General features: G+C 33.6%; 1 protein-coding gene across 2 annotated transcripts in view; it reads right to left on the bottom strand.

The window, feature by feature from the left end:
- Window positions 1-2360: 2360 nt before the first annotated feature.
- The window catches only part of Usp25 (ubiquitin specific peptidase 25), a 106906-nt gene continuing 96901 nt past the window's right edge, over window positions 2361-12365 (bottom strand). Inside the window, exons 19-24 of one of the 2 annotated variants that reach the window (XM_034515112.2) lie at window positions 9792-9970; window positions 8559-8637; window positions 6691-6770; window positions 5184-5307; window positions 4048-4243; window positions 2361-3738 (exon numbers count right to left, since the gene is read on the bottom strand). In XM_034515112.2, the coding sequence (XP_034371003.1) occupies window positions 3566-3738; window positions 4048-4243; window positions 5184-5307; window positions 6691-6770; window positions 8559-8637; window positions 9792-9970 (831 nt within the window). In that variant the 3' untranslated portion in view covers window positions 2361-3565. The remainder of the gene's footprint in view (window positions 3739-4047; window positions 4244-5183; window positions 5308-6690; window positions 6771-8558; window positions 8638-9791; window positions 9971-12365) is intronic. The other variant, XM_034515113.2, reaches the window with a different exon arrangement.

Here is a 12365-nt window from a genome sequence, read left to right as displayed (position 1 = left end):
AAATCAATCAAACAACAATAAAAAAATTTGTGGAACAGCTATCTAATGTTGTGTATTGAGCCAGTTGTCACCTAAGAAGTATTTTAATAATACAAAGATAAGGAGCTGGAGAAGAGGGTTCATGAATAGAGCGACATCCTGGGCTATACAGAGTGCTAGAGCTTGTTAGTAGGAGAGCCTGTCTCAAAATAATATAACAACAGCACTTAAATAATTAAAAATAGTTCCTTATATATTATTCCTGATGCATAAGTTAATACTGCTGGAGAATAAATAAATAGAGTAAAAACCTTTTTTAAAGGCGAACTCAAAGATTTGAGACTACTATGGGTAAAACAAAGAGAGCCAGCATGAGTACAGTCCTTGATGTAGGGAAACCTGAGATGTGTGTGTACAAAGAAAAGGCCATGCTGGGGCAGAGAACACTGGTACAGAGGACACAGTATCCCCACCCCACCCCCCCAAAAAACCAACTAAGCAACCTCTTAATCTTGAACTTGAAGCTTCCAACCCTATGAGAGTAAATAGCTTTGCCATGCTTTGTTTCATGGCCCCAGAAAGTCGATATACATGCTCTGGGGAAAGTTGGATCATGGCCATAGCAAAGAACATTTAATTTACCTAACAATATAAATAAAAATGAAAAACAAAATATAAGAAGAATAATGCATCACCCTAAAGCAGTCTATTTTTTTTTTTTATTTTGGGGGATAAGTGTAGAACCTAGAGGCAAGTCAGTAAGTTTAATACAAAAGCAAAGACACTGAACTCCTGAAGAATCAAGTGTAGAGGAAATTCATATTATTTTCAGTAATATTTAAAATGAAACAAAAAAGGATCACTTCTTTGAAACTACTAGTGAAGAAGCTAGGAAGAGAGAATACAGAATCAGAAGAGAGTGAAAGCAACAGAATAGTAAGATCCAGGAAATGCTGCTGACAGGTTACAACATTGGACAGCTCATCAACTTCTCCACATATCAAAACTCTACCACAGCCCTGGGTGGTTTTGAATCATAGTTATGAGATGGAGCTCAAGAAATTTTAGTCCTAACATGATACCAGACGGGTTAAACAGTGCTTTGGCGCAATCTTCTTTAAAACTAGTACCCTTTAAATACATGCTAACATGGAATTTAAGGAATGAGATACTGCCAGAATATCTTAGGTTCATTCATGGTTTCTGGTCCCCTTAAGCCATGTATATTTAAGTCGTAGGTTCTTCCTTAACTGACTTCTACCCTGAATATTTCAAAATGTAAGAGGGGAGTAGGAATCCTCACAGCAACCAAAGTGACAATGTTTGAATGTTAACCCTACCATAGGCAACGGTTCTCTGAGGCTCCATCTCTTAAATCAAAGCTACAAGTTATACTTAAAACTCAACAAACAACATAAAAGAAATTTCAATGACCTAAACCTTGAAAACCGAGTAAATGGCCCCAAGAAAACATGTTGAATGCCCAGGTATAGATAATGTTCATATATAACTAAGTTATTTCAGATTCAATCCTAGAAATCAATGAACTTGCTTGTAAAATTATGTTTTATTATTGTTTAGTGCAGGCACATCTGTGTGTGTGTCCCATAACCGGTGGGAGTCAGTGCTCTCTAGACACTCTGTGGGTCTCCATACCAAACTCAGATCACGAGGCTTGATGGCAAATTCCTTTACCCACTGAGCTGTCCCACAGGCTCATGAGCTAGTTTCTTATAAACTAAATATACTATCACTTACCTTAGGCATAAGAACCATATAATTCGCTGGATGTGCTTCTTGACAGAATAATGTCTTCCACCTAGTATTGGACTCCTTTGTACCCTGGCAGGCAATTGCATGCATTAATATAAAGCAGTTCGCCATTTTGATAGGATATCATAACATGTCTGATAACTAGCAAAGTGGCAACAACAGTGAGAAGTTTCTAGACTTTTAAAAGGATAAAGACTCTAAAGACAAACACACTTTGATAACCCACAATACGCAACACCTCATTTTACACAGGCCAAGTCCTACATGATTCCTCCTGGCTGCCTCACTGCACAACACTCCCTTTGCAAAATTATCACAGAAGTGATTGCGTTAGCTTCCTCTCGTGCAGCGGCTGTCAACCTGTGGGTCACGACCCCCTTACCTTCATACCTACGATATCCTTCATATCAGATATTACAGTTCACAGCAGTAGCAAAAATCTAGTTATGAAGTAGCAACAAGACAATTTTATGGCTGAGGGTCACCACAACATCAGGAACTGTGTTAAAGGGTCAGAGCCATTTGGAAGGTTGAGAAGCCCTGGCTGTGCTGCTGCACGTGTAGAGTGTATGTTTGGTGACGCTACAACAAACAATAGACACACGGCATAAGGATATATTTTACTATGCTAACAAAGTATCAGTTATAAAGAATTTTTATAAATTCAAAAATAGATTGGTGGTAACATGATTACCTTTAAAGCATGAATCTAGATTTTTCATTCACAACATCACTTCATTGATCTTAAAACAGTAGTTCCATTCATAAAATAGTCTACGTCTTTTACCTTTTTTGGAAAAAAAAAGAGGCAAATAAAAAGTTAAGATTCTTATAATTTCTAGGTGAACAGTATCAATTTCATTTCACAGCATTGATTAGTAGAGGACATTTCTCATTTAAAGAAGTATATAATTTACAAAAATAGAATAATTATATAATGAAAAACATTGCCCTCCATTATGAAGAATACATGTATGTGCATGTATGTGTGTATATGTGCACATTTTTTTTCTTTTTAAATTTCACAATAGCCCTTATTCAAGTACTTTTTCAGGTTTCTCTTGAAATGATCACCTTGTATTATTTACACATACATAAAAGAACAAACGTTTAATCTAAGTAAAGGTTAAAAGTTTCACTGCAGCTTGACTTAAAACCCAGTCACTCACTTTAGTGAAATCTGACTGAACATAACATGTTTAGGTCCAAGAACTCAGTTGATATAGACACACTGAAGTGCTAAATACTTAGTACATTTTCAATATGGTTTCCATTATTATACTAACACAAAAGGGCTATTATTGTATGCATCACCCAGTGCCAACCCCATGACTAAACTCATGTATATAACTAAAATACACACCATTATACAATATACCTGCTTACAAACACATAGGTAGCCATAAATAAAACTTTATTCTTTGATTTCATTTACAAGCTACCAAATATTATGTATCATACACAGTGCTGGACACTTAATGGCTTAGTCGTGGAAGTTCCAGACTAAATGGAAAGCTGTTCGTAAAGAAAACTGAGAGGCAATACTGCAGTAGAAGGCAGCAAAAGCATAGTTTTGCCACAAGAAATCAATTCATTTGTAATTATACATCGGTTTCGGATAAAAGAAGGTGAATGCCATGCGAGTCTCAGGTTTATTGTTTGCAGTCTTGGCTAAGGTCGGCATAGTCGTTTTGTCTTTTGCAGTTATTAAAATAAAAAGTTAAAAACTCTAGCAGCAGCAAGCAATCCCCGCGGCAGGAAGCCGGGGTGAGAGAACAGAGTTTCTATGGTGACCGCGGGATGTCCGGGCAGTTTATCTTCCATCAGCAGGGGTACGACTGAGGGACAGCATGATTCGGGCGAATCGCTCACAGAGTTCATGCGCAGAATAGGAAGGTAACTTTGGTGGCTCGTGGAAACCTTTAATCTCTGTAGAACAATCCAGCAGTTTTGGCAGAAAATCCGTCAGCTTTTCTTGGAGGTTCGCTGCAAATACAAATAGATTTATCTCAACAGAGAAGGGAGAGGAGCGCCTCTGTAGGCTTCTTAGAGGAGAGGAATCTCTTTCAAGCACATGAAATTACGTCCATTTTGGGGATCTGAGTTTTGCTTTTGTCGTTTGCTTTTTAAGGTACATGGCAACAGAAACGTGCACATCCTAGCTTGTAAAGGAGGGAAGGGGCCACAGTGTGAAGGAGGAAGAGCTTCAGGATATCAAAGGAGGCCAAAGATGACAAAGGGCCTCCTCTGCTGCTGTGCCCATCCCACGGGCCTAACAGCATTGCTCAAACTTACATTCCATTTCTTGCCCCAGGTACGAACACCAGCGATTCCTCATGTCCTCCACGGCAAGGATGTCCTTCTCTTCCATTTCATCCACCAGCAACAAGGGCAGAAAGGGAACGATGAACTCATTCATAATAATTAAGCCGTTGCTCACTTCTCGGTCCTCTCCAGACTCGAACAGCTCTGCCGCTTGCTCATTTAATTTCTTAATGGAATGAGAGAAAAAGAACACATTTTGCTTCATCTTACAGTGAAGAATGGAGTACCTGAACACGATCATACTGGAGGCAACATGATCAATATGTTCAGACAGTATCAGAACAAATAGCAATTGGGTACAATGAAACCAATATATACAACAAACACACACCTCTCTGAAAAAGCTTTGTAGATAACAAAGACAATAGAAAAAGAAAATAAAATTATTATCTTTCAATTGTCTCATTGAAACCTGTAAAGACAACACTTCACACTAAAACTGATGTAAACAGAATAGTTCTAATTTCCAAAAAAAAAATTTCATCAAAAGATTCACTTAAAAATTCTTACATTTAATGCATATAACAGAACTAGAGAGGTGTTTTTTTTTTTTTTTTTTTTTTTCATATCACTTAGAGGTTTACACTATAGATGGGGGTAATACTGGCAGCAAATAGTGAGTTAAATGTAATCAAATAAATTTTAGGGGAATCTGTAATTTCATATGGGAGAGCTAGCTGATTTAGTGTGCATTATCAAAGTCTCTACAGATGTAAAGTTAGGTGATGTAGATAAAAATGTTTTCAAAGTCAGTTTAATATCATCAATAATAATAATAATATTTTAGAGAGACTAAATAGAAGGTAATGTGTTCAGTGAAATTTTGCAAGCTAAGTATGATTTACTACTCTCAGGAAACTAATTGTTTGCTGTATAGAGTATCTTTCTTCATGACCGAGTCCTCCTTTTACAGGAAAAGGCGAGTGGAAATAGAATGATAAAATCTGGAAATACAAGAAAAGCAGTATTTTTTTTCCTTAAAAACCACTTTATGCAGACATCATTATGATTTTTATCTGACAGCATTTACAATCAATTACCTATGTGCAAACCTGTGGAATGTGTCTAACAGAAGGAACGTGCAAACCCACGCAGTTTATACTCACCAGTAAACACTCTCTTCTGTAATGTGATATCAGCTCCCCGTCGTGCCCTCGGTATGGACCCTTGGACAAGAGCTCTTTGTTATTCTGGTAAGCACAGATAAGGAACAGCAAGGAGTCTATATAACTTAAAATAAACACACAATATTAGTATTTCAGTATTATAAAGCAATCTCCAGTTACAAAACAATCTAGGTAGATACGTCAATGTCTGTTTCCTATAACAGAATAAGTCCATCAAGTGAACAAATACACCTTTGTAACAAGAGCAAATCCTGAAGGTAGGCAAGTAAAACAAAAGAAGTAAAAGAACATGGGAGAATGGCCCCAGCTGCAATAGTCAATGGTCCTTTTGTGTCTTTGTGTACTGGCGTTTGATACTTTGACTTAGGACCAACATTTATGTAATATATGGAGAAATGAATATAAACTAGCAAATAACAGAAATGAAAAGTACATTAAAATGTTTTGTAATAAGATTTAAAATACTTTTTTATTTTATTATTTTTAGATGACTCTGTATTATAACAAAAGGAAGAAGGGGTGTGAGTGGGTGGGAAAGTGTGAAGGGTATGGGGAGGGGAACTGATAATTAAATTATTTTAAAAATCTATTTTCAACTTAAAAAAGAAAGTTAAAATAAGAATTTTATAGTTAAATACATTGAAATTTTAAAATTCTCTTCAATTTAAAATGTATGTATTATTTGGAAGTTTTAAAAAAACAGTTTTTTTTTTTTTTTTTGTGAGTGTGCAATGGGATTAAACCTTTGGCCTTGTGTATAGTAGGCAAAGACACTATCACTGAATACCTTTCTATCACAAATGCCCTCTTTATGGTACCTGGGGATTCAGATGAAGACACAAGACTGGCCTCTGATGTAAGTCAAACTCATATAGGAATAGAATAACCACTAATGTCCCAGGTTCATTGTGAAATATAACTAGTTATATATGCTAGGCCCCTTTGTTGCCCATATTTTATGAATGGGTTTCATATAAAACTTTCAATTATATTCCACTAGGCTCTTACACACATAGCCAAACTCATGGTCATAATAAACAATGTTTAAACTCAGTCCTGGTCAATTCAGTGGGCAAGGAAAACAACCAGAGAAGAATAGATATGAATGCTTGAGAGAACTTGGTGGGGAGGAGTTGCAGAGGTCAGGGAATGAGATGGGAGAGGGTGGGGTCAATATGATCATGAACAAGCAATGCATACATGTGTGAAACTACTGCAGAACAAATTTGAACTAAATTCAAAAAGAAACTATGAATAATAAAAACACAAATGCCAACATTTTGAATTTAGAGTAAAAACAAAATATATTTTATCGTGAGAGTATTTAATATTGTATTAAATTCGCAATATTCTATTAATTTAAAATTATTTTGGACTAAAACTTTTATTAAAATGTATTGTACATATTTTGCATCAGATGTCAATTACTGAATAGAATTAATGATAAAAACAAATTTTTTTTCCGTATTTGTTTTCTCTGTCTTACCTTTCTCTCTGAAAGTTTTCTAATCCAATTATGAGATACATAGTTGTTTCTCTGAATTTCTTATACTCTGCATGCCACTCCTATATATAAAAATATGAAAGTGAAAAGAGTAAAACTATGATGAGAATATAAAACAATGTACTGTTCTGATAGTTATGCAAATGAAAAGAAATAAGTGTAAAATTTAAATAACTTAGCACACTACTTTTTAGTATAATAATAATTATAGTGATAATAATAATATTTATCAGGCATTTAGTCATGGTTGAGAAATTAATATTACCAGAAGGTTAAGAATATAAGATATAAAATAATAAAATGGCAGGGTGATCAGATGGTTATTTTTTTTCTTCCCATAAAACATTCTTCAATATAAAATTTACTAATATTACAATAGTACAGAGAAGAGCATTCTATTGATACAGTTCTGTCCAGAATTCAAAGTTGTTGCTAGATACAGAATTTTAAGGAAATAAAAAAAAAAATGTCATAGTTCACTTAGTTATTATTATTAAATATGGGGGAATTTTAAATGTGTTGCCAAGTACTCTGTTGACATATGTGAAAAGTAAGCCTCCTTATCCCACAAACAATAGTAGGCAGGAATACTCAAGGCAAACAAAGAGCAGCAGCAACAACACCCCCTATTTTTAAAAGAATGTTTAATAAATATCCAAAAAATAAAAATTCAATATAGGATTTATTTTTAAAAAGTTCCAGCAAAACTTGTAAACTTGTTCTGGCTCCATCCCGATGATCAAATGAAGAGGAGAAGGATGTTCTCTACATGGCCTTCACTGTACACAGAAATTTAATTCTTTCAAGTCATAATTTTTACTATTAATTTATCTTCACAAAGACCATGTTACCTATTGTGGAGTTGCCTTAGAAACTCTAAGCAGCAAATTAAAAGTTTGTAAATAAAACCAAAGATTAATGAAAGACACACAAAAGTAAATTTTCAAACGTAATTTTAAAAGCATAAATAGATACTACATTTTGAATTTGGTCAGTTAAAATCTATATATTCAAACCAATGTTAATAAAGGATTTTGTGTACGCACTGAGACAAATCTGATAAGCCACAATACAAGTGTGCATGTGCATACTCATAGACAGCACTGTCTGAGAATCACAATTTCAGGCGGCATGTGATGGCTACAATGATTGTCTAACATCTCTTTAACACGTATGATGGAACAACAGGAAAGTAGAAAACATAGCAAATAATCAGTGTAGATAGAATGGCAGCTAAACTTGTAAGTCTGTTCTGTTGTCCTAGAGCTGTAAACTCCTACCTGTGAAACCTTCAGCCATTTCATTTCCCCTTCCTGTGTCCCCTGTGCTCATGTACAGACCAGTAATAATAAAATAACTAATAAATAAAAAGCATGTACTATCACATCTGGCTGTTTTTTAAACATTCTCTTAAAAGTGTGTGTGTGCGTGTATGTGTGTGTGTGTGTGTGTGTGTGTGTGTGTGTGTGTGTGTGTGTGTGTTGGCTACGGGGAAGAGAGAGACATGCTGAACAGGGTAATTGTGTGGAGGTATGAAGACCACTTTGTGCCATTGTTCCATGGGATTAGAGGCTAATATCTGGATTAAATTAGTCAATACACCTGCATTGCTTAGAAGAATGTTCAGTAAGCTCTTGATAAGTCTTTGCAATTTCAACATTAATGCAATAAATTGTACTTTTTAAGCTAAAAAAAACTATCTATAGAAGTACCTGAAAACCAGTTTATGAAATACAAGAGTACTTATAAACATAAAAACCAGAGTTTTTTAAAAAACATTTAGTCCTATGCTTCTTTATGACATATGGAATGTGCCAACTAGAGGTCAGTACTTCCCAAAAGCACACTACCTCATATTCCTCCAAGTTCACTTCTTCAGGTTTGATCATTTCCAATTTGGCTTGGGCAACTTTCATTATGTTGTGACACCTTTAAATATAAGAAAGGCATTTCTAAATCAAAAACAAAATCCATAAAAACTATAAAAAGCATATTGCATAAAACTGAATTACCAAACACATAAAAACAAAATCTTCACAAGTGACAGTGGGATGGAGCAAAGGTTTGATAGCCTGGTCAGAGTCAATCAGCAGACCTCACAAGTGCCTAGACTAGTCCTCTGACCTTCACACATATACCATGGGAGGCATGTCTCACCTCCTTCATGACCCCAAACCCTAACAATGTATACAAACACAAATAATTTTTCTAAAGAATTAAGAAGGAGCTGGATACAGAGGTGTATGAATTTAATTCCAGCACTCAGAAATCAAATTTAAGATGTCTGTTGAGTTTGAGGCCATCCTGGTCTATACAATGAGTTCCAAAAGACAATCATAATTATAAAGTGTCTCAGAAAAAAAAAGTAACATTTAGTATCTTGAAACTCTATACCTGAAGACTTTTTTAAATAAAATTCAGACTAACGAGAAAAAAATTAACATTAGGAGTTTTATAACATATTCTGACAAAACAAGGTTGCAGGTGAAAAAAATTAACTATTTTATGTCATCTTTTATATCAAATAATTATCAATACCTATTTTCTATATACATGGCTAGACTTTCTTTATGGGTTGTCACAGAGACACAAGCTCACCTTCCAGCTTCCAGTGGCTACTGGGAATATAAGGTAGATGCTTAAGCCTTTCTAATCCAAGGGCCTGGCTGCTCTCAGTATTGGTTAGAGATGTTGCTGTATCTGATAAGCCACATGGAAGCATGACAATAAAATTACCCAGCCTAAAATCCTCACAGTATAGATGCTGAAAAATCACATTTTCTTCCATAGAGGAGTGATTTCTTTACTCATAATTTGAATTATTCAAATTACTTCTTGGTAAAACTTTAAAAGGGCATAGCTAGAAATTTTAGAGAAATGGAAAAGCAAACACTGAAATTAATGAGAGATAGGTGTGTGCTATATTTGTTATAGTATTTGTACACACCAAAGGCTTACACTTTAGATTAGCCAAACCAAACCAAACCAAACCAAACCAAACCAAACCAAACCAAACCAAACCAAACCAGAACAATAAGAAAAGTATGAACACATGAAGTATATGCTTTGTGTTTTTATATTACCTTTCATCAAAACTCAAATTTCTATCTCCAAATTGTTCGAGTAATGTTTTCTCAATGATTTTCTTTGGCGCCTGGTTCTGGATAAAGTAGACCAGGACATGATGTAAACGATAATCTGTTTCTGGTGGGGTATCTTCTTGGGCCAACTTAACCAGCCTTGAATACTCTAATTTAATTGCCTAGAAAACAAAACAAGAGCAAAGATTTTAATTAATTATAACTTAAAAGTTCTTTACTATTTTAATGGTAATTATTTAAATGTTCATTTTTACCTTTTAATGTGTAAGTAAGCTGGTTCATTTAAGTGCCCCCACATTCCATACTTTAAAATAATTTTTTGAATGATCAACTACATAGGACCTTCATTATCCCATCATCTTACAAATGTCCTTATATTTCTACACACAAAATTGATGACACAGTGTGTCTCTATATGGTGCAGATCACTTTGTGAAATGCAGGCTTTTGTGTCAGAGTTTTGTCAAAGTCTGTTTTGGGACATCACTAGAGGTGTTTTGCTGCTCTCCACCTATGTGCATTTGCAGCACTAGATTACATACCAGAGTTCCATAGGAGTTGAACATTCCTAGAGCACCCAGACCTGTACATGAAAGCGAGGCTCTTGAGGGCAGTTACACTAACACAACTATTTCACCAGCCATCACAGTAAGGTGTTTGGGTCCTAGTCACCTCAAGTGATTACAGTATTTGGATTTTATGACTATAGTAATAGTGATGATACTTGCTATAATATCACTTGTTTCTTTAACCATAAAATGCTTCAAAATTGGGAACTAATCAACTTAACACAAAATATTAATATGTATTTCCACATATGAGCACAATCTAGATGATATATAACTATGAATATGTGTAGACCTACATATCAAATACTACTGAATTAATCACATGAAGCCCACATGATTACAAATAACACCTGAAAATTTTCCTTTATTTTTGTATCTAAGTTATAGCTCTGCTAATTATAAAATACATTATGTTGCATGCAATACACATTACAAAAATTCATTCAATTAAAAAGGTTTATTCATTTCTTCCCTTCACTTTCTTTTTGTGTATAACTTCAAGTAATAGTATAAGCTATGTTGCTATATTTTAGAAGAAAAATAACTAAACCATGTATTGAAATATTTTATTTATGGTAAATAATAATTAAGGTTAGTCAGCCCATTTTGTAAAGCAAAGCATTACAAATAGAAGATGATGTTTTTAGAAAATAAATAGAAGATAATTTTTTATAGCAATAAAATTTTCAAAAATACTTTCCCCATGGGGAAAAATGACTTTCTCCTTCCAGAAAAACTGTCAAGTCTTATTGCTGTGCTTAAATATCACAATAAAAATAAAATGTATTTTGACATTTAAGATTATCAGGGTTACTGAATTTTTAAATAGCACATCTAAAGTTTCACAATGATTTCTTTTAAAAATCTTATTTTTGAATTTTTGGTGAGGAGAGTTACATGTACTTTTAAAAACCAATGTATCCTAAACATTAAAAAAAAATGATATACCCTGTATTTTATGTGCTTATCTCCTAGTTTTACTCAGTGAGTCTCCTAATTTTCCAAAGCAAATATAGTCACAACACTTTCCATTTATACTTTCTCAACTAGTAACAGAAATGGACAGATTTCTGAGCTGTTTCTTCTAGCAGAGTTGTATACAACTGCCACTGGATTAAAGCTAACATGATAAACTGCCTCAAATGAGTCTCTATCATGTTTCTAATTATATTTTTCATTATTTTGGCTTTTTGTATTGAGAAATATTTTAAGATAATTATTGAAGATATTGCAAGAATATAACATACTTACATTGTGAAATATTATAGTAATCAATAAACCTGGTTGACTCTAAAAGACCCAATGTCTACATTCCACTACTAATTATAATAAAATAAAGCCTTTGACTATGAACTTGATAAGGTGTTACTAAACACATGAGTTTCTTACCATTACTCTAACATTGAGAATATGTACTAATGTCTATAGTCAACATGATAAAACCAGATATTTTTATATCATATTAATAAGCTATTATAAAAGTGATGAGATATTTTTGACAGAACAGTTTAATGACATAATCAAGAGACTAAAATTTGATACAAGCATACAATTATAATAAGATAATACTCTAAAATATATTATCTTTGTTCATCCAAACTTGCATGTACCATTTTGTAATAAAACATTTATGCATCTAAGAACAATGTAAAATATAAGCTAATTATCTAGAAAAATAATAAAACCTTATGAAAAGACATAGCAAAGGATGACAGATTGAAAAGCCATTTCCACTGTCATTTTAAAATTAATCCAATTATTAAAACATTATTTCTACCTTCATCTTAAATTAAAACATGAACTCAAATTCAGTAAGAGTTCAGGGAAAAAGTAACAATTCTAAAAATCATAAAAACTGAAAAAATTTCACAAAGTATTTCATTTATAAAAAGTAAAAATTAGCATGTGTCTATTGTATAAAATGTCAAGTATACTAATGATGCATGAGGTAATATGTTCATTGCTTAGAAAAATACACCAGTAGAAT

The sequence above is a fragment of the Arvicanthis niloticus genome, chromosome 12 (assembly GCF_011762505.2).
Source record: "Arvicanthis niloticus isolate mArvNil1 chromosome 12, mArvNil1.pat.X, whole genome shotgun sequence".
NCBI lineage: Eukaryota > Metazoa > Chordata > Mammalia > Rodentia > Muridae > Arvicanthis > Arvicanthis niloticus.
Note: the sequence above shows the minus strand (reverse complement) of the source record. Positions and strands in the feature narration are given on the sequence as shown.